Source organism: Ipomoea nil, unplaced genomic scaffold (assembly GCF_001879475.1).
Source record: "Ipomoea nil cultivar Tokyo-kokei standard unplaced genomic scaffold, Asagao_1.1 scaffold1026, whole genome shotgun sequence".
In the NCBI taxonomy this organism is placed as follows: Eukaryota; Viridiplantae; Streptophyta; class Magnoliopsida; order Solanales; family Convolvulaceae; genus Ipomoea; species Ipomoea nil.
Window position 1 is genome coordinate 1,978,202 of NW_017617454.1, and position 20,111 is coordinate 1,998,312.

At 35.9% G+C, this 20,111-nt stretch overlaps 5 protein-coding genes and 1 non-coding gene across 6 annotated transcripts; 3 read left to right on the top strand and 3 right to left on the bottom strand.

Moving 5' to 3' along the window:
* Window positions 1–424: 424 nt before the first annotated feature.
* On the top strand, window positions 425–4,636 carry LOC109180318. The gene is made up of 11 exons (XM_019329829.1): window positions 425–594; window positions 701–844; window positions 942–1,031; window positions 1,353–1,439; window positions 1,520–2,119; window positions 2,225–2,695; window positions 2,863–2,924; window positions 3,005–3,104; window positions 3,188–3,267; window positions 3,508–3,837; window positions 3,953–4,636. Exons 1-11 carry the CDS (start codon window positions 529–531, stop codon window positions 3,987–3,989), a joined length of 2,067 nt encoding a protein of 688 aa, XP_019185374.1. The 5' UTR covers window positions 425–528; the 3' UTR covers window positions 3,990–4,636.
* A 454-nt stretch (window positions 4,637–5,090) lies between these two features.
* Window positions 5,091–7,011, bottom strand: LOC109180322 (methylesterase 10). The gene is made up of 3 exons (XM_019329832.1): window positions 6,530–7,011; window positions 5,792–5,929; window positions 5,091–5,693 (listed from the first exon to the last, which is right to left on the bottom strand). Exons 1-3 carry the CDS (start codon window positions 6,923–6,925, stop codon window positions 5,406–5,408), a joined length of 822 nt encoding a protein of 273 aa, XP_019185377.1. The 5' UTR covers window positions 6,926–7,011; the 3' UTR covers window positions 5,091–5,405.
* A 473-nt stretch (window positions 7,012–7,484) lies between these two features.
* Window positions 7,485–11,039, bottom strand: LOC109180324 (autophagy-related protein 101). The gene is made up of 7 exons (XM_019329834.1): window positions 10,802–11,039; window positions 10,648–10,684; window positions 9,815–9,900; window positions 9,455–9,550; window positions 8,894–9,059; window positions 8,606–8,768; window positions 7,485–7,915 (listed from the first exon to the last, which is right to left on the bottom strand). The coding sequence occupies exons 1-7, from the start codon at window positions 10,832–10,834 to the stop codon at window positions 7,840–7,842; spliced, it is 657 nt and encodes a 218-aa protein (XP_019185379.1). The 5' UTR covers window positions 10,835–11,039; the 3' UTR covers window positions 7,485–7,839.
* Window positions 11,040–12,498: 1,459 nt separating this feature from the next.
* LOC109180517 (L-ascorbate oxidase homolog) lies at window positions 12,499–15,419 on the bottom strand. The gene is made up of 8 exons (XM_019330143.1): window positions 15,128–15,419; window positions 14,910–15,019; window positions 14,507–14,780; window positions 14,315–14,414; window positions 13,842–14,187; window positions 13,270–13,635; window positions 12,978–13,056; window positions 12,499–12,890 (listed from the first exon to the last, which is right to left on the bottom strand). The coding sequence occupies exons 1-8, from the start codon at window positions 15,266–15,268 to the stop codon at window positions 12,687–12,689; spliced, it is 1,620 nt and encodes a 539-aa protein (XP_019185688.1). The 5' UTR covers window positions 15,269–15,419; the 3' UTR covers window positions 12,499–12,686.
* Window positions 15,420–18,616: 3,197 nt separating this feature from the next.
* Window positions 18,617–20,023, top strand: LOC109180519 (reticulon-like protein B13). The gene is made up of 3 exons (XM_019330145.1): window positions 18,617–18,978; window positions 19,151–19,365; window positions 19,689–20,023. The coding sequence occupies exons 1-3, from the start codon at window positions 18,680–18,682 to the stop codon at window positions 19,892–19,894; spliced, it is 720 nt and encodes a 239-aa protein (XP_019185690.1). The 5' UTR covers window positions 18,617–18,679; the 3' UTR covers window positions 19,895–20,023.
* Window positions 20,024–20,039: 16 nt separating this feature from the next.
* TRNAW-CCA lies at window positions 20,040–20,111 on the top strand. Its single transcript has one exon. It is a non-coding gene; the product is annotated as a tRNA-Trp (tRNA).

Below are 20,111 nucleotides of genomic sequence, written 5' to 3' on the forward strand. Positions count from 1 at the left end.
CGATCCCTTTTCCCTCTATTGCTCATATTTTGAGCTTGGATATTAGTTAATGCATTTTGTTCATTCAGTTTTAAAAAAATAATAATAATAACAATATTATCATATAAAAATAAATTTTTAAAATATATATTAAGGGCATTGTGGTCCAATGGTATCAAGTTACTCTTCTTCTATGTGGAAGATAGTGGATTCAAGCCAGCTTCTTGTGTACTTGTGTTTGACACTTTGACTCCGGGTAAGATGACCTATTGACTTCCCTAGAGTTCGAAGGGATTCTCAGTTTGAAATTTTACTATTTAATATTTAAAAAAATTTATAAGTTTATTAATTATAAATATTTTATTATTATTGTTTTGAAATGAATATTTTATTTTACTTAGTAATTCCGTATGATATATCTGATTATATTTATTTTAATACTGTCGAAAATATGAGTATTCGTTTATTTTCCGGATTTGCCACTCCGACAGTCGCCCTGTCATCGCCGGAAACATTAACGGCCGCGCTTGCTCTAAGGTTAACTGGAGAATGAGTGACCAGGAAGTACACTTGAGGCTCTGTAGTCTAATCGACGATTCTCTCCGTCCGTATGTTGTAAGTTCGTCGGCGCAGGCAGTTCTCTTCTTACACTTTTCACCGCCGCGCACGACTCCGAAACTTCTCTCGTATTTTATATAGTAACAACGATTGTGTTTTGCAGGAGGTTATGCCTACTTCGTTTAACAAGGAAAATGTAAAGGAGCTATTAATCGCGCTCTCTCAAGTTTGCTCACAAATCAAGCGGTGGACGGTGGAATTCGCATCCGATTCTGATTCCGACGGCGTGGAGTCTGATTCCGATACTGTCAGTTCTCATCCTCTCTATTGTTATTTCTCGAAATTTGGATTTTTTTTGGAAAGAAATTATGTATTCAAACATGCGTCCACAACTTTGTTTGTAGGAAGTGACTGGAAATTCTGCTGGCGTTGGCCTTGTTCCTGGATCAGAAGCTGAAAGTCCCTATAGTTTAGCAAAGTCCATCAGCGTTTTGGTGAGTTTTTTAGCTGATAAATCATAAAGTTATGAAAGGCCTTTAAGTCATCGTTGAATGCATTTGACATGTTCCACATATTGATTAAAATAGTTATATTCATCATGTCTTGGGACTTGGGACACCATCATCTAGATGGTAGACATTTTTGAGCAGCATTTTTATGGCTTTCTTTTCGGTTGCTTTGAAGTTCAGTATATAATTTTACCTTCTCATGAACAACATTTGCATTTCAAAATGTTGTAGTTCTGGTTTTGCACTGTTACCATCTCATTTTGATTACATATGCAAAATGTTAATCTTTTCATTTCTTATTCACAGATGGGCCTGCTTGCTATTGAATATCCATATGTGCAACACTTAGTGGGCAACATTCTGGTGGCAATTTCTGATTTCATAGTTGCATCTGTATGTTATGATATGGTGCCACTTAAGTTCATTGCATTTGCAATTCTTCATCTTACTTAGTTACTTTCATTGCATTTTAGGGAAGTAGTTGGGATGAATTTATGCAGTTACTATCCCTCTTGAAGTTGGCAGCTGCTAGTTCTTTTCCATCTTCTACTGGATGTATAATGGTGGAGGCCAAGAATTCATGTTGCAATTCAGCACCTTCTGTTTCACCATTGAATCCGCACCATAAAAGTGCAAAGTGGCTAACAGTGGCTGTCATCATTCAAGTTTTACGTAGGATACTAAAGAACTTGAAACAAGATGGTGATGATCACTTTTTCAAACTGTACTTGGGTTTGACAAACTCTTTTATTTCAAATATGCCATGGGATTTGTTGGATCAGGTTTTTGTTAGTCAAACAAGTAAGGGATTGGAAGACCCCATTGCAGATGGTTTGCTTCAAGTCCAACCTGCAAAATCAAAGTCAGCAATTATGTTTCTTGGAAATTTCATCCAGTTGTTGTGTTCCTTGGTTGAAAAAAGTATTCCGATTGAAGCCATTACTGATGATTTAGATAAACACCCACTTATTTGTGAGATCAGGAACATCCTTCCTAGACTCCTGGATTGGTGCCTTGGGAATTTGCAAAATTCTGATGTCTATATCTCTAAATACTACAAGCACAAGCTCCTGGTATGAATTTTCTTCAACTAATCCTGTTATAAATATAAATTTCCCCCTGGAAAATGAAGCAGAAGTTTTTGCATCTTTCTGGCCACTCAAAATGTTAACATGCAGATACTCATGATCAGGCTTAGTTTCAAAATCCAGTTGGATTGTTCAGTTCTTCTTTCATGGCTGCATCTCACCCACCTTTACTTTCAAGATCTCTTGTGCCTACCAATAGCTGGATTGGAGTCTGACCAGGATAAATATCTGGAAGGCTCACCATTCTGCGAATATATTTTTGATGCAGCAAAAGAAAACATCGCATCCATGCATTTGCATAGGCTGGCGATTTTCCTTTTTCTAAGATGTTCCTTTTGCTTGGTCAATATGGAGAAAAGTGGTCAAAACTGTGCATCCACAGATCTCAATTCTCACTCTGACCTGAATTTAGATATAGAGCGTTGCACTCAAAGCAGAGGTTTGCAAGAGCTCCATGAATGGCTCCAACGTCTCTTTAATGATGTTTTTCTGGACCATGAGAAATCTGTTGAATCTATAGTGAGCTTTCAGTTTTCCTTCCTCCGGCTTTATATGCATGAGGTTATTCCTCCCCCAGTAGTGGCTCTTTTAGTCTTCAGATTATTATTTATTTCTTGGATTTCTAAAACAACATTTGCTATCTAGGTGCTGGATTTGTATTGGACTATGTTTTCCTGTATACCTAGGGTTGGGTATCTTCTGATATTTCTTGTACTTGTGAATTGTAGGATGATATTTTGTTTCAAATGCTCCTGCAACTGCTTTGTGTCCCACTTTGCTCTGAGAAATGGTGAGTAGTGCACATTTGATTTTACATAGTAGTATTCTATAGTTTGAATGTGCAGACTGAGCAGTTATTCTTGTGTGTAGGTGTGTTAAAGAAGGAAATCCATCCGCATATGATAACGCATATTCTATTGTTTTGCACCTTTTTAACCCTGTACATTTATTTCACATTTTTCTTGCAGAGGTAAGTGTTAGCTCATTGTTTCTATAGAATTGATACGGATTTGCAAGTACTCTCTTCCGTTCTGATGTTTGCACTGCTAACAGATACACTATGATCATCAAGTGCTTCTTGATTATCTCATCTCAAAAGATACAGGAGCTAGTTCTGCTGAATATCTCTTGAGGTATGTACAGTTGTACTGAACTTTCACTCTTATATTTTTACTCTTGGTGATACAATTTGAAACTGCATGATAGCTGTTTGGACAAGTTCAAAAACCGTATTCTTGTTGTGGTTACTTGGTAATAGACCTACTAATTTAGAGAATGATTGACAACAAAAGAATCATGAATGGTTATGTCTAAGGAAATACATTATGAAAATCTACATGATTTGTTCACATTTTTTACTTGAATACTCATAGGTGTTTGCGCATGGTATTTAAGTCGTGGAGCTTATTTACAAATTTTCTGTGGAGTGGAAAGAAAGAAATCCAATTATGCCAAAAGAGAAGAAAAGTTTCATTAGATCATCTGAATTTTAAAGTGGAGGTGTCCACACCAGTGACAGATGGGCGTTGCTCACCGGTTGAACGAGATCAGAAGAAAGGAAAAGCATCTGGTGTCATTGACTGCAGAACTGAGAGGCTACCATTTCAGCATGCTACTAATTGTTTGTTGGAACTGAAAACATCTATCGAAAACCTTCATTACAAGAACCTTTTTCCATATAACCCCAAAGTGCTTCTACAGCGGTGTGTAATTTCTCCTTTACCATTTTTGGTGTTACATTTCTTACCCATTCCATTAATCTCCGAATCAATCTTATAATGCCCAACGCGAGGATCAAATTTTACATGTTTATTGCAGCTTGTCAACGTTTCAGGAGCTCTGCCAAAAGCAGTAGGCCGTAAGACGCCACATAGGTTCCTCACCTTTTCCGAGTAAGCAACACAGATCAAGAATACAAGAATGACAAAACTCGAAGGATAAGATCGGAGAGCTGTTCTCCTATCGAGTTTGCAGCTGAATCCAAATACTTGGTTGAAGAAATGGCTAAGATGGATGTCTCTGCCTGATAGCTCAGTTTCTGATATTTAGTTGACATTTTCAGAAAAATTGTTTTAGTTTTTCTACAGCTCAACAAGCACTTAAAAGAGGATTAAACTAAGTTTATGGGATTTTCATATGTATAGCTATGTGCTAATTCATTTTTCCATTGTAAACCTAAGCAAGAAAACAAAAAAGAACTATAGAAAAAGGGACCAGAAATGAGAAGAAAGCAGCAAAGAAGAAGCTATTCTTGTTCCCTATATCCCACATCGAAAGAAAACAAAAGCTGGAGCTAAGCAACACCAAATAAAAAGGGACCCAAGAACAACAAAGAACATACTTACCTGGACGGAGTCAATGAGCGATCATCAAGGCTCATGGGTTAGGCTAGTGACCTCCATTGCACTTTGGAGGGGCATTAGGCTAAGGTCTACCTAATGGGTGGAGCCTACGTCATAATTTGTGGCAGCGGGGGCTTGCGTTCGCGCAGCCCCCACCCAAGTCATGTTTAATATTTTATTTTATCAATTTTATATAGAATTGTTATGTTTGATTAATTGATTAATTTGATTTGATTTGATTAGTTAATTAATTAGAAAATATATTGTAGTGTTTGGTTAGGTTGAAGAATAGAATATACAGGAGTAAACATATGAAACACCAAGTAATCCTCTAAATTTAGCAAATACAGATTAGCCTAATACTAAAGTTCTTTGGAATAAATAATTATTGTTATTGTTATTGTTCTTATAATAAATACATATATAGTACTCCTAATATTATATAATGCTAATTATGAGATTTATAAATAACAAAAATAAGTAAGGATAAGTGATATATTACCAAATTATGCTAGTGAGAACTCAACCCCGTTGAAAGAGGGACAAGATCATTCCCTGAAATACTATTTTCAGAAATAGAATAGTTTATCAAATGATGGAATATGTCTATTTTTTATTATGATATTTCATTCTTATCTTATTTGATTTGAGAATCAAACATACTGTTTTTTTTAGTACAATCAAACATACTATTAGTCTTTGTGATTTTAGTTGACAAAAGACTAAAAACAATTAGTTTAAGTTGTTCCCACAGATTTGAACTGGTTACCAAACTAAGCTTAACCAACTTGGTTCAGAGTTGCTATATAATTCTATTTTGTCCTCATGGAGAGGTGGTTTTAACAGAGTTAATGGCCACCTTCTCTGCTTTTCATTCTAATGATGACGACAACAATTTCTTGAAAACTCAAACAGTGGCAATATCAGTTTCATTTCATGTTAGCATCATCAATAATTTCCTGCAGGCTAAAGCAGAGCTCCTCAGGTTTTGATAGCATGGCCATATGTCCAGTTGCAGCCATGGATTTCACTTCACAAGGAGGGCTATTTTGTATGTTATGTATCTGAAATTCTTGGTCCATAATTTGGTCATCTTCGCAGATAATATAAACTCTTTTCACTGAACCATATTTGTCTTTTGTCAGCAAATTTTCCTTTGCCATTTCCTCCACAAAAAGAGCTCCTGGCCTGATTAACATTCTTCCTAGCTCCAAGTCCTGCATTTCAGTGAGAACTAAATTAAATCTCCAGTTTCTTGATTCCAGAATTGTTTATATATAATTGAATGTTGTGAAGTTAAATAAAAGTATTGTACCTCTGGTTTGCAGTGCGTGTAAACCATGGCTTCCATGAAATTGGAACCGAAAATAACAGAAGTTGGTGGATTTTGCAGTCCTTTGTCAAATGTTAATTGACAATCCATTAGAGTTTCCATTCTAGTCCTTCTGAAATACTAAAGAAAATTGAAAAACCATCATTTAATTTACTCCCTCCTCCCAATTTTGTACGGAGCGTGTTTGATACAATCAATAAAGTTACCCCTCAATTTATTATATTACTTATCATTATTAAAATCATCTATATGACAATCAACACAGATATAAATATTGGAATCGAAATGGTAATTGGAAGCAAATACTAATGTGTTTAAATATAATGAGTCAGTAAATAGGAATTAGAATCAAAATAAATAAATAAATAAATAAATAATTAATTAAAATAAAAATAAAAAAGTTTTGATTCTATTCTTCAAAAGTAGGGGAATAAAAGGGTAATAGGTTTTGTAATTACTAAAAGATTTGAAATTTCGAATTCAATAGTAAAATAATAAAAGTAGGCAAACAAACATGATAATGAGTATCAAAACTCATAGTAAGGTGCAAAAGTCTCCAATCAAACACACCCTAAATACTGCCAAATCTTACTTCTACAAAATATTATATACATAATTGTATCAGGTATTGTCAACACTTATCTCGATATAAAAGACACTGGTGTCAATTAGCACCTAAGTGAGCAAGGAAAAATGGAGTGTGAAAGTAGAATGGGTGACCTCTTGAATGAGAGTGGCGGGAGGGGTGTAGTGATTGGGCATGTAGGCAGCAAGGAAGACGGCAACCAAGATCTTGTTCGGAAAACTTTGCATGGCAAGAGAAATAGGAAGCCCGCCATAACTATGACCAACCAAAACCACCTTCTCATCCCGGGGAAGATTGCCCAACAACTCCATCAACGGCTGCACGTAATCTGCCGCCGTGGCGATCTCCTTAAGCTGCCGCGGATGGACACCGCATGCGCCCAGGTCCAACGCCGTCACCCGGTGGCCGGAAAGTCTGAGCAGCGTTACAACCTTATACCAGCACCAAGCTCCATGGCAAATACCATGGACAAGAACAATATGCTTCTTATTATTTCCCTCCATTATTTTATTTTGTTTAAGTCCACTCATTTCTTCAATTTAAATGCCGACTTTATATTGTCCCTATGAGCCAATTAAGACACATTTCAAAAACAATTTTTTGTATGAGAACGATTTTTCACCAGTCTCCAGTACAAAAACAATAAACCCTTATCGACTACGGATGGAACTAGGGGGTACGATTTTAGGTTGGATAAAAACAACAAAATCAAGTAAGAAAACGACATATATTGTGTTTTCAATTAACTTGGGTGGGTGACGGATTTTATGAACCACAAGTAGTGTAGTGCAATTGACAATTGAACTGCCACCAACAATGAATTGAACTGATAACTGGCCCCAACCAATGACGGGATCACATCACATTTTTAGACCTGCTCTTTTCTAATTCTTTAACATGATTTAAGTTAATTAATACGATAATATCATTCACATAAAAAAAAAAAAAGTTACTTTAAAAACCTAATTATTAATCATGATGCGCGTGAAATTGCGCATCATTAGGATCATAATATTTTTTTAAACCATGCATATATATACTTTTACTTCGAAATTAACAAGAACTAAAAATATGAGCAAAACAAAAGTATTAACCAACGATATGGAGCTTCTAAGTAATAGTTTAAATGTAGTATTGTACATAGATGAACCCTAAAGGCATCTATTAAGCCCATGGTTCAAGTGAAAAATGCTCCCTCAATATTAAGGGGTACCCTCATCATATAGTTTAGTGGTAGATAGAAACGAGAAGCATGAAAAAGAGATCTCCATTGGTAGATAAATACACACTGTATGTACAATAAATATTTACTAATGTTTACTGTCTACTGTTCAACCACAGAAAGCCACCTCACCAACTTCAGCCCAAACTGTTCATGTTCCGGATCAGTAGATTAAGCAACAATTTTACCTTTATCAACCAAGGAGATAATGGGCATAGCTTCTCAACTGAGAATGCTTGGATGTCCAGTCTGGAGCATCCTCTTGAACATTTCCATCCCAAATGCGGAATCTGATGAACTAAAATAAGGCAATACATGATTTAGCAGCTTCATATTTAGTTTCAGAAAAATTTTGTTATATTTAACAAGAAAAAAAAGAAGTGAAATTTTGCTATTTCTAAAGAGCCTCCTTCCATTAAATTCCTCACAACTATGGCCTCTTTGGTTAGTTACAGTTGCTGATGACAAAGATACTGCCCCTACTCAATTAGCAATTTGAATCCACAACTGATACAAGTATTTAGAACTCTACATGTTAACAAACATAATCCACTAAAACCCTCCCCCCAACCACAAGGCAGAAGTTAAAAGCAAATTGGAATTAATCAGTTATATCAAGCTGCAGAAGACCATGAATATTATTAATGTCAATTGGCATAGCCAATTTATCTCAACTGACCACACCATACATACAAAGCTCTTGCTATTCACACATCCATATCATAGGGAAAAATATCCAGACTACGACAACACATATCTTAAGGGTAGCATATTGATAATGGAAAATTATGATGACAACAGCAAACTACTAATATATTGATTAGGGATAATTATTTGTAGACACAACCAAAAAACAAAAAAAGAAAGAAAAAAAACAAAACAAAAGAAAAAAAACAAAAAAACAAAAAAAACAAAACAAAAGACTATACATGAAATATACATAAATTTATACATAAATGGATAATCAAGCAGTAAGAAAAAATGTTACCTTGAGATAGTGATCTCATAGGGAAATGAGACACCCTCAAGATTTGGTACCGAGGGAACATGGTCCTTTTTTTCATTTACAAATTTGATTATCTGAAACAGAACTTCACGAAGAGACAATTCTAGTGCTGCTCGCCGAGCATTCCTCTCCTCAGATGTACTCTCTGTAATAGTTGCAGATATGAGAAGACTATAAATCCGACTACACACTCCAATAATTCCATAAGTAATCTCTCTATGTTGTAATTCATTAAGTCAATAAAGCACTAATAAAGCCCAAAGGTAATACCTCCAGGATCAAATACTGCTTTGGAGTGATGAGATTTGCTAGAATGTGCTTTTGGGTGCTGAGCAACATTCAAATTTATGTACCACTGTTCCCAGTAGAGACGTTCAACTTTGTTTGAGAACCACGTTGCCTGCTTGTTCTTGACTTCATAGAAGGATAAACAGATCTGCAGTATTTGATTGCTTAGTAATCAAAAAGATGCATGCATCTCAATGCCACAATAAAAGGCATAACATCACCAGTTTTAGATAGTAAATAAATCACAATGCAAATGAAATCCATAATGCACAAGGAACTTCAGAAATGGTCATACCTATTACATCATTTCACAACCCACAAGAATTATACAACATAAACCAGCAAAATACATGAAGTGATTATTAATAATAAGCAAAACTTAGAGCAAAGAAATGACCATGTCATTTCCTAAAAAAAAAAAAAAAAAAAGACCATGTCATTAGTAAAAAATATACTTTGTAATGACTAAGTAGAAATATGCACCACGAAACTGTTGTGAGCACCAATGGAAAAAATAAATGCACAGCAGTTTTAGACATAAACCTCATTCTTCTTGTTGGGGTGCTTCTCCACCCTTTCAATGAAGTGCTCAATCTTCTCATCTATTTTCTTCTCGACCTCAACATCACCACATTGAACCTGTAAGAGTTTATTTATAAATAAAAGATCAAATATGAGCCGTATGGAACTCCAAACCAAAACAATCTCCTGAAAGAGTATAAGTCTGATGAAGAATTGTTTTCTAGCAACTACATTGAACATCATTCATCTTCAAAAATCTCAAATCATATGTTTATAGCAAGGGAGAAAAAACTCAGATAAAATACACAAACATAATATGGATCCTTACTGAAGATAATGGCAAGCAATCACTCAAGAATCAAGATACTAGATATTACTTACATATGTAATATCAAAAAGCTCCAAATCAATGTCCTTTGGCCGCACCAGGCCTAATGCTCTGTGGAATAAAACTGTATGCAAAATGCCTGCATCCATTTTCAACACTGTTACATAAGATTTGCTTGCTACAAGTCAAAGATAGAGAGTTCAGATCTTTGAGTAGAAAGTTTATGAAAGGTAGTTGAAGATTGATGAGGAACAAAATAAAGAAGCCACAAAGTTGCAACTGCTTAACAGCATTCAGCAAGAAGCCTGCATTTTTCCATTAAGTGACATGGAGTGTACCAAAACAATAAAGTTATACACAGTATCAAATTTCAGTGTTTAGGCATGTTCCAAGTAATCCCTGTATGTATAACAGGGAACAAATACCATTTAATTGTGGCCAGAGAATAGGGTGGATACAAACCCATTCACTTCTGGTTTGGTATTTACCAATTTTCACTTCAATACCATCTTAAAGTGTCTATAGACTTCAACTTGTTATAAAATCACTGTTAGCACACCGTAAGTTCCTAATTGGCTGGCATTGGCATTACACAAGTAAAGCTACTTCAAAACTCTACTGGTTCTCACCAGAGGAAGGAACAGAAAAACTAAATCTTAAGTTTCCCTATCTGATAGTTCTGGAACGAATCCAAATCAGACGAAAACTAACAGACACAGCTTAAGTCCTAGAGATTACAGCAGCATAAGGTTGGATATAAAACCAGGTCAAACAACTGATTAGACATTAAGACATTCAAAGATTCCGAATTACAACCGTATGAAAGCTAAATTGCTTATGAATCGGTATAAGAGAACTAGAAAACTAAATTAAACAAGCGACTTACATCGCAGAACCTCTCGTATCTCAAAGTGCTCCACGTCCTACAAGTAAAAACAAGCAGTTATACTTCGCGTATACATAACGCGATACTTCAAAAACAAACTTCACCGAAATTCGCACGACTTATTGGCAAAACGGAGGAGGCGACGGCGGCTTACCAGTTCTTTGAGCCGAAAATCGACGCAATTCATAGTGATTATGTGCAGAATGAAGACGATCAACGATGCCGAGATTTGATAAATCCTATCTCCGAGTTAGATTTAGCGTCGAAGTCAAGAAACAACACAGATTTTTTATTCTCTTCCACGATTTAGCAAAATATGGAGTCCGGAGTTGTATAAACGATGAGGATTCAGGATTCCTTTCGGTCTCCCTTTCAGATTCTACTTCTATTACTTCTTGGGAATAAGGTTCAAATTGGCCACTGAACGTAACCTGAAATTGCAATTAGCCCACTGAACGAAAAAAAAGTGCAATTAGGCCACTGAACACTCCAAAAATGTGCAATTTCACCTGATAGCAGGTTACCCTCAATTTTAACAGGTTATCTGCTTACGTGGCAACTGAGTTAGCATTATTAATAAATTTTAAATCATTTTTAATAAATTTTAATAATAAATTTTTATTTAAAAAAATTTTAAAAAAATAAAAACGACTTTATTTTATTTTTTTTTCAATTTTTTTTATAAAATTTATTATTAAAATTAATTATTAAAAATTATTAAAATGCCAACTCAGCTGTCACGTAAGCATGTAACCTGCTAAAATTGATGGTAACCTGCTATCCGGTGAAATTGCATACGTTTGGAGAGTTCAGTGGCCTAATTGCACGTTTTTGAAGTGTTCAGTGGCCTAATTGCACTTTTTGTTCGTTCAGTGGCCTAATTGCATTTTCAGGTTACGTTCAGTGACCAATTTGAACCTTATTCCTACTTCCTGCTTAACAAAAAAAAAAAAAAAAGTTACGGCGCATTTGTTTAATAAGTTCAGTTCTGTTAGAATTATGTTTTTGGTAGGAAAAGTGAAAATGTTACTCCGTACCAAGTTTACTAAATCCCGGCGCCAATCAGGTGCAGTCCACGCCGGACTAAAACAGTTGTTATAGCATGGATCATGATAATAAAATTTTGGTCTTAAATTATATATTTTTAGTATTGAAGTTGTAAACATCTAAAATATAAATGATGTTTTTAAGTTTTGAGAATTTGTAACAAATTATAAATATTTAATATGCAAATTGTATATATTTAAAACCGAATCTACCTTGCAAGGTGGATCTGAATACACAGAATAATTTGTCAGACTAAGATGTTTAGGCCTATTCGAATTATTTACCAATTCGGCCCGATATCGATGGAATACTCTTATGGGCTTGAGTTGGAGCAATATTGGCCCATTAAATTAAATTCATAATGAGAGGTGAGACGTGTTTTAGATTAAAAGATTTGAGAAAAAGTGTTTAATAAATCACTTTTGAGTTACGAAAAAATCGTCTGTGATTATTGTTTGTAATTGACCAGCTCAAATTAAGAAGATTAATAAATTATACTTGAAATTTTGTAGTTGTCAAAGTAATTATCCGATCAACTTGATTAGATAATACGGAGTAACAATTTAAAAAAAAAATAAATAAAACAAAGCATGCATTCAGAGTGGCCACTCGCTAGCGGCCACTCTGAAGCGCTGAAACGCACTCGTTGGGTGCATGTGTGAACTTAAGCGCATTTTATCTTCTTTTTTTTTCTCTCAAAAACCTTCATTTGTAGGGAAAAACCCATTGTCCCATTAATAAAAAATCAAAGCATCAAATTTGCCAACCAAATGTGTGAGTGTTCATTAAAAGTCTTGAACACAATTGAAACAAACCCAAATACTCCTTAATATATTTTCACCAGACAAATCATTCATTAATCATTATAAAAGAAATTAATAAGTTACAAGATGTGGAGAGCAAAGAATGTTGCTGGACTGTAAGCATATTAGCATATCTTGTACAGTCAACCTATCATGACCTGTGTAAACATGTACGAGAAACCAAGCCGTCTAAGGATGCCGGCCAGCAGCTTTGCCACAAAGCAGAGCGTTTAGAGGCATATCATATTCATTAGAAAGACTGCGAACTGGAGAGTAGACCCTGAGATAAAGCTGCTGTCCCAGGTATGTCCTATCCCACATTGCAGACCTCACATTCCACATCCCTTGGTTATCCAAAGATACAAGAATAGCTGTCCAAGAATTGGGATAAACCTGGATGTACAAAACACCATCGTTTCAGTTCTCAAAACCGACTTTTAGTTGAGACAGAACACATCATTTGATTGTACTCAGTTTTACCTGTGTAGTGTGCCTGGTAGGAGCATCAACAAGGTTGTATCTTCTTCTACTAACTTCACTCCATTTTCCCTTCCCGAATCTGCAGGCATTGTTGAGTAGGATCAGATTACGAGATCAAAATAAGAGAGGTAAGAAACAACACGCCCCTCACGTGTGCAGTGGGTTCCTTCACATATATATGATGAAGATACCAAATTGAAGCATGTGCTCCATCTCAACTAAAAGCCTAAGCTGATAGTGGGATTGCACATTAATGGTTATATGTTCAACAATAATAATAATAATAACATACCCTACTACCCAGAAATCGTAACCATCAAGGTGCCAAGATTGCATGGTGTTCTCGTTATTTTGGAAGACGATTTCGATGAAATCATGCAGGGAAGCAGGCAACACAGATGTGGCTAGGTAAGGAGAACCATCAGAGGGAAAACTCTGAATTGAATTGAGACCGAAGACTCCCGAGATGTTGAAGTGATCAGCGAGCTTCAGAGGGGTGTCTGAATTGATGTAAGAGACTCTATTGACAGCATATCTTTGCTTTCCAGCAATAATAGGCGCGGAGTTAGCCAGCACGAAAGACCTTGACAGCGGGATTTTCCCGTAATGATAAGAACCCTGTGGGTTTGGCCTAGCTGCATTTGCTGTCAAGTTCCACCTTCAATTCAAAACAACTACAATTATAAGCAAAAATTCCGTTTGTATTGTGTTAAGGAATATATATGATATATAGAATCTCTATATATGATGCAGTTCTATATGACAGTTTGAGATAATATACGACAGCACATTAGAAACTCTCCCTCTTCACTTTCGTAACATATTGAAAACGAGACACGAGTCTCGTGTAAATTGACGTTATACCTGAATGATCTGGCTTGCTTCATAGACCAGTGCATCTGCCCGATTGGAGGAGGAGGTAGCGGGCCAGAAACACCAGAGGCGGAGTTTGTGTAGTGCAGTATGGCGGTGGAGCTAAGAACGCGCCTACTGAACCTTGTGGATGCAACAATGTAATAGTCCTTGGGAGGTTGATCCAAGGTGACAAGAACAGTTAAAGATTGACCCACATGGACATCAAGATTATCGTAGAAATTCTGGATAACATGGGATCCTTCAACCTCTACTAGCTTCATTTGATGGTTTTGAATTCTGAAGTTAATCGAGGTTTTCAAACCAACATTTGAAATTCTGAACATATATGTTTTCCCTGACAATACGAAAAACAACCAAATACTTTAAACAAAACATGCTTTCAAGGGGCAAATACTTTAAACAAAACATGCTTTCAAGGGGCTGAGGGTTAAAAACCATTCAATTCAACCACTTAAACTTACCTTGATCACCCGCGAAAGTGGATTGTTTCTTGCCATTGATAAGGAGTCCACTCGGGAATCGAGGCAGAGATTTTCCTGAGTCAAGTAGTAGCTGCAGTGCCTGCAATTAAAACAAAAAAAACCATTCATTCACTTGACAAGAAATATGATGTTTTCCCATTCCAATGTTTTTAATACAAGAAAGCCAATCACCTTGTGACTTTTAGCATTGAACCAATCACCAATTAGTAAAGTGAAATCTCCATCAGGTTTAGGATAGGGAACTGGAATGACTGATCTTGCATAAACATTAAGAGCTCCAAACCCTCCCATCGCCTTTTGCATAAAAGTTGATGGGAAGTAAGTGTAGCTTCCAATCTGATCTTTAGTCTGGAACTTATAAGTGTAATTTGAGTTTGGTGGGATAGGACAATTAGTTCCCAAAACACCATCTTGCCAGGAGTTCTTCCTCTGCTTAATACCATTCCTAAACGTGTGGAAAGTTAACCTCTCATTAGACTTTCAGAACTCTAAAAAATCAAAACTTTAAGCAAAAATAGGGTCAACCCAACCAAGTTAGTCAAGTTATTGGCTTAACAACAAGATTCCAAGTTACCATGTCAGAAGCAGAGGCTGGTCCAGCTTGTTGATGAGGTTAAGGATGACATTGTCATTGGTGACAAGATTCAATGTTGGGCCAGGAAATTGGCCATTAATGAGGATCACCTGCGAGTTAAAGAACCAAAAAACAAAACTTTAGAAATGGGCATTCCAAAACAACCAAAATTTCTCAAAAATCTAGAATTGGGCATATATATATATAAATCTCCTAACCTGCTGAGGAAACCCAAGTGGATAAGCTGTTCCATAAGTGGCAGTCCATGTGAAGTACTTATAAGCATCCTCTGCAACAGCGGAGGAGGCCCAGAGAAGCAAGACTGCAAAAGCCAAATAGGGCAATGCCGTTTTCCCCATTTTTAGAGCTCAAGAACGAAAACCCAAATCAGGGTATACAGAATCTAAGGTACAAAAATGGAAAGAAAGAATGAAAGAATAGAAATCAATTCAGAGCGTGTTGTTTAGTTGTTTCTGTGTGTTCTTGTCTGCGCTAATACAAAGCAACCATGTCTATATATATGTAAATAGCGACAGGGGGAGCTCAAAGTAATGCGTTCACGGTTCAGCATGCCAACTTTCGTACTCGCCGCAATCCACGCGTTTCCGCGTTATCATGGAACAACTAACCACAGCTGTAAATAGTTATGGCCTAATTAACTAACGTAAGAATATACGGTTTCACACTATTTAAAATGGCTACTCATGAAAAATATTCCTTTTTTATCAAAAGGACAATGCTAATGGTTAGTTTTACTAAAGTTGTTTTTTTTTTTTTTTTTTTTTTCAGTATTACTGATTATGTTATAATGCAGTATCTATTCATAACTATTTTCTCAACCTACTGAATCACAATTCACAAATAATCAATTTTGTCATTCCCCTCTTCTCTCTCATACACACGTATAGTTAAAATAATTGATGTGTAAATTTTGTTTTTTTGTTTGAAATAACAAACTAATGCATTAACCAATAAGGCAATGGCAACATATATAATCACAAAGGCAAAAGAGCGGATTTATAGTCCAAAAACCATAACTAGCATACAAACCAATAACTTTAACAAGACCATAAGCTACATTTATGATTCAATTCCAATGTCCTTCAAATGTGCCAATAAGAAACCTTATTAAAAGAGTGTTATAGCATAATACAATATAAAATAACACAACTCATATAATTAGCACGATGAACTCAAGCTAAAATATACTTAACGAAAACTTGAGCTCAATTCGACCCAATCAAGTCGAGATCAAGCTTGAACTCAAGCCACTATAAATATTTTGAGCTTAAATTCAAGTCTGTCTAAAGTCAAATTCAATCCAATTAATTTACACTTAGAAACTTATATAACATTATATATCTTATTTACCTGAATTGATAATCTACAAACTATATATATTTATTTATTTCTCATATCAACTATTTCTCTGTACACACTACCCAATTGCCAATAAAAAATTAAATTGTGAGCTACATGCCATTTTTGTCAACTCAATCAACCCATTTGTTTTTGTTATTATTAACTTTAAATTAAAGAAAAGAATAGAAGAAAGTTGAGAAATCCTTCAATCTCGGCGCCTATTATAGATTTATAATACTTGCTTGTCATCATGTGCTATATATGATGAGGTGAAGTCAAAAGGACATTTCTTATATATTTATTTTATCTTTTATCTTTATATTATTTATTATCGAGCTGGTGGGATCTTGAATGTTCTTGGATACTGTTGCGAGAGTATGAGTGAATTCGATCACGTACCCAGCATGAAAGCATCCAACTAACATAACCATTTTTCTTTCATTTTTCGTTTTTTTTTTTTTTTTGAATGCATTTATTTGAGATTTGACTTCTTCACCCATTTGCGAATATTAAATACCGTAAAACTGCATAATGACGAATAATGATTTACAATAATAAGTGGACCTTTAACATGCTGCATCAATGGAGCTCATGGAATGAACCTTTAGGTATAAGCAATTGAATATTACCTGTGTGTCATCGGTTTTCATAAACACAGTAAATGACGGGAACTGCACGTCTGCACTACCTAAAAAGTCACAGATTAAAGTAGTAAAAGAAGAAGAAAATTTGCACAGGGAGTTTTCTAATGATGACCAAACATGTGACATGTTTGGTCGTTAATGAACTGGTTTAGTCGTTAATTAAGGTAATAACTAATAAGGTTATCGTCATCCTCAGTACGAGACTTCCCCAGTAGTCGACGGACGTAAATGTGGGAGCGTCTTCTTCGACGGGGCACCGCCTGAGCAAATTTTCTCACGAGCTTTATATATCGTCAACGCTCAACAGTCAACACGTTCGTAAATGGGCTGCCATCCTGTAATGAGCTGGTGAAACGTGTAGGCCAAGGCCCATCACAACTAATAATTCAGAATGGGCTTCATGGGCCTAGTGGGTGTGAACCAATAGTTATGCTGCATAGTGCACACAGTTGCAAAACGAAGTCGTTTTGATTAAAAACGCGCGTCCCATTTAAATAAAAAATTCAATTTTGATTTCTCTCAATAGCATTATGTTGTTCATTCATTATGGATTTTTAGTTCATTCATTGTGGATATTTAGTTCATACATTGTGGATATTTAGTTCATTCATTTTGGATTTTGTGTTATTCATTCACTGTGGATATATAGTTATGAATTTGTTTATATATAATTCAAATTATGCAAAAAAAAAAAATGCTATTGCCGGGAATCGAACCTGATTTTTTTTTTTTTTTAAGTGGAACGCGCGTTTTTAGTCAAAACGACGTCATTTTTGCAACCGTATGGACCATGCATGGTGCATACCGATACAAAAACGACGTCGTTTTGCATCAAAACACGTGTCCTACTTTTAAAAAAAAAAATCTGTTTCGATTCCCAGCAACAATATTATATTATTCATTTTTTAGTTCATTCATTCTGAATTTTTAGTTATGAAATTTTGGATATATAGTTATGCAATTCTGGATGTGTAGTTATGAAGTTATGGATATGTAGTTATGCAATTCTGGATGTATAGTTATGAAGTTATGGATGTGTAGTTATGTAATTCTAGATTTATAGTTATGAAATTATGAATGTGTAGTTATGTAATTCTGAATATATAGTTATGAAATTATAGATTTGATGAAATTATGCATGTCTAGTTATGTAATTCTGAATTTTTCTTTTTAAGTTAGATGTCAAAACAACATCGTTTTTTATCTGTATATGGTACCACATACGGATGCACAGCATAACGATTGGAGGCATTACACTCCCGCCGACAAAACAGTGCGACCCATTAAGTAAGTGAACGAATAATTCTTGCCATAAGAAGCCTATAATATTAGATGTTTGTATAATTACAATTAAATAATAACAATTATCTTGTTTTTTCTTTAATTATCTTCTTTTAATTATCAATTTCAATTTCAATTATGTGCTTTTGCATTATTAAATAGTAAATATAATAGATAAATAAAACAGAAGAATATCATTTAAGAATTTACTTAGCTGTTGCCTGTTGGTGAGAACATAACGACTGAAAACCTTATCATAAAAGACAAATGAAGAATCATTCGAGCGGGTTCAAGATTTGATGTAAGTGGCGCTGCCGGGTCTGCATGGCTTCCACGTGTCCGTTCCAAAAGCACCACGTGTGCATCTCAAATCACATATTCGCCTCTTCTTTTATATCCTCCTCATCGCCTAAACTTTTCCATTTCAAAATCTTCCCTTTTGATATCTTACTATCTCTTTCTGATAATCACTTTCCGCACGTTATGTCATCGGATTTGAACACAACGGAATCCCCTTCACCGCCGACGACGGAACCCTACTCCCTTCCTCCGCCGCCGCAAAAGCAAGCTCTTCCAGAACCACCACTACCAACCGCAACGATCAAAGATATTTTGCTGTGGAAGAGGAAGCGTTTGAACATCGCAGCCATAGTAATATCAACAGCAACATGGGTGGCTCTCGAGATTTACAGATTCACCTTCATTACGGCGGCGTCATGGGTGGCCATGTTCGTGGTCGCCGCCTTCTTCATCTGGGGCAACATCGACAGGCTTCTGGGGAAGTAAGCCGCCGCGCGCCCGCGCGTCTCCCTATCTATCTCCCATAACATTACGAATTAAAGCATGTGTTTCATCTCAACTAAAAGCCTAAGCTGATAGTTGGATTGCACGCTCAAAACTACGCCTTCTAATCAACTACTTCATTAATCATTATCCACTGTTTTTGAATTCCAGAGAACCGGCGGCCGACACATCTAGGATGTACATCAGCCAACAATCCGCCGTGAAGACCGCCGACGTGTTCCGCCGATGTGTCAACCAAAGCGTCGAGTTTACGCTCCGCCTCGGCGCCGAGAGAGAGTGGTACGTCGTTGCTGCGGCCGTGGCGGCTTTGTGGGTACTCTCAGTTATCGCAAGCCACCTTGATCTTCTTACTCTTCTCTACATAGGTAAAAACTTTTTTTTTTTTTTAAAACCCTGCAACTAGTTTACAAATGAAGAAGAAAAGATGTAGGGATGATTTTGTTGAGCATATAATCATTTATGTGCAATCCAACTATCAGTTTACGCTTTTAGTTGAGGTTGAGCACATGCTTCAATTTGGTATCAGAGTCATACTCAGATCAAAGGTCATGGGTTATAATCATTAATGTGCAATTCAACCGCTTTTAGTTGAGATGAAATACATGCTTCAATTGAGTTGTTGGTTGTTTGGGACAGCTTTTAGTTGAGATGGACATGCTTCAATTGACTTGTTGGTTGTTTGAGACAGGTGAGTTGGTTGGGCTTACTGTGCCGGTTATTTATAACAAGTATGAACAGAAGATAAATGAGTCCGGGCAGAGATTGAAGGTGCAGTACCGAAGATATTACAGCATGGTTTTGCAGAAGTCCAGTGAGTTGAAGACGATGATGTTGCAGAAGACTGGGGACTTGAAGAATAAGGTGTCTAAACACAAAGAGAAGAAGAGAGAATAGTGATAAAGCTGATCATTTGCATTCATGTTTTGGCAAAACTATGTGTTATAACGAGTAGTTTGTACTCCAGATAATCACCCAAATTCTCGCAATAACAGAATGTCACTAAACGATTTTATAATATTTTCCTATGCTTGTTCAACAAGGATCCGTGGCGCAATGGTAGCACGTCTGACTCCAGATCAGAAGGTTGCGTGTTCGATTCACGTCGGGTTCA

What these genes read in the sequence shown, in the direction of transcription:
- LOC109180519 (XM_019330145.1), top strand. Translation starts at nt 18,680, where the DNA reads ATGTCATCGGATTTGAACACAACGGAATCCCCTTCACCGCCGACGACG. An exon ending in ATCGACAGGCTTCTGGGGAA is followed by an intron (nt 18,979 to 19,150) that starts GTAAGCCGCCGC and finishes TTTGAATTCCAG; the next exon opens with AGAACCGGCGGCCGACACAT. An exon ending in TCTTACTCTTCTCTACATAG is followed by an intron (nt 19,366 to 19,688) that starts GTAAAAACTTTT and finishes TGTTTGAGACAG; the next exon opens with GTGAGTTGGTTGGGCTTACT.
- LOC109180324 (XM_019329834.1), bottom strand. Translation starts at nt 10,834, where the DNA reads ATGAATTGCGTCGATTTTCGGCTCAAAGAACTG. An exon ending in AGCAGTATTTGATCCTGGAG is followed by an intron (nt 8,769 to 8,893) that starts GTATTACCTTTG and finishes CAACTATTACAG; the next exon opens with AGAGTACATCTGAGGAGAGG. An exon ending in TATGAGATCACTATCTCAAG is followed by an intron (nt 7,916 to 8,605) that starts GTAACATTTTTT and finishes GCCTTATTTTAG; the next exon opens with TTCATCAGATTCCGCATTTG.
- LOC109180318 (XM_019329829.1), top strand. Translation starts at nt 529, where the DNA reads ATGAGTGACCAGGAAGTACACTTGAGGCTCTGTAGTCTAATCGACGAT. An exon ending in CAAAGTCCATCAGCGTTTTG is followed by an intron (nt 1,032 to 1,352) that starts GTGAGTTTTTTA and finishes TCTTATTCACAG; the next exon opens with ATGGGCCTGCTTGCTATTGA. An exon ending in ACTACAAGCACAAGCTCCTG is followed by an intron (nt 2,120 to 2,224) that starts GTATGAATTTTC and finishes GTTAACATGCAG; the next exon opens with ATACTCATGATCAGGCTTAG.
- LOC109180517 (XM_019330143.1), bottom strand. Translation starts at nt 15,268, where the DNA reads ATGGGGAAAACGGCATTGCCCTATTTGGCTTTTGCAGTCTTGCTTCTC. An exon ending in CAGCCTCTGCTTCTGACATG is followed by an intron (nt 14,781 to 14,909) that starts GTAACTTGGAAT and finishes CCACACGTTTAG; the next exon opens with GAATGGTATTAAGCAGAGGA. An exon ending in TCAATGCTAAAAGTCACAAG is followed by an intron (nt 14,415 to 14,506) that starts GTGATTGGCTTT and finishes TTTTAATTGCAG; the next exon opens with GCACTGCAGCTACTACTTGA.
- LOC109180322 (XM_019329832.1), bottom strand. Translation starts at nt 6,925, where the DNA reads ATGAGTGGACTTAAACAAAATAAAATAATGGAGGGAAATAATAAGAAG. An exon ending in CCGCCACTCTCATTCAAGAG is followed by an intron (nt 5,930 to 6,529) that starts GTCACCCATTCT and finishes AATTTTCTTTAG; the next exon opens with TATTTCAGAAGGACTAGAAT. An exon ending in ACACGCACTGCAAACCAGAG is followed by an intron (nt 5,694 to 5,791) that starts GTACAATACTTT and finishes ACTGAAATGCAG; the next exon opens with GACTTGGAGCTAGGAAGAAT.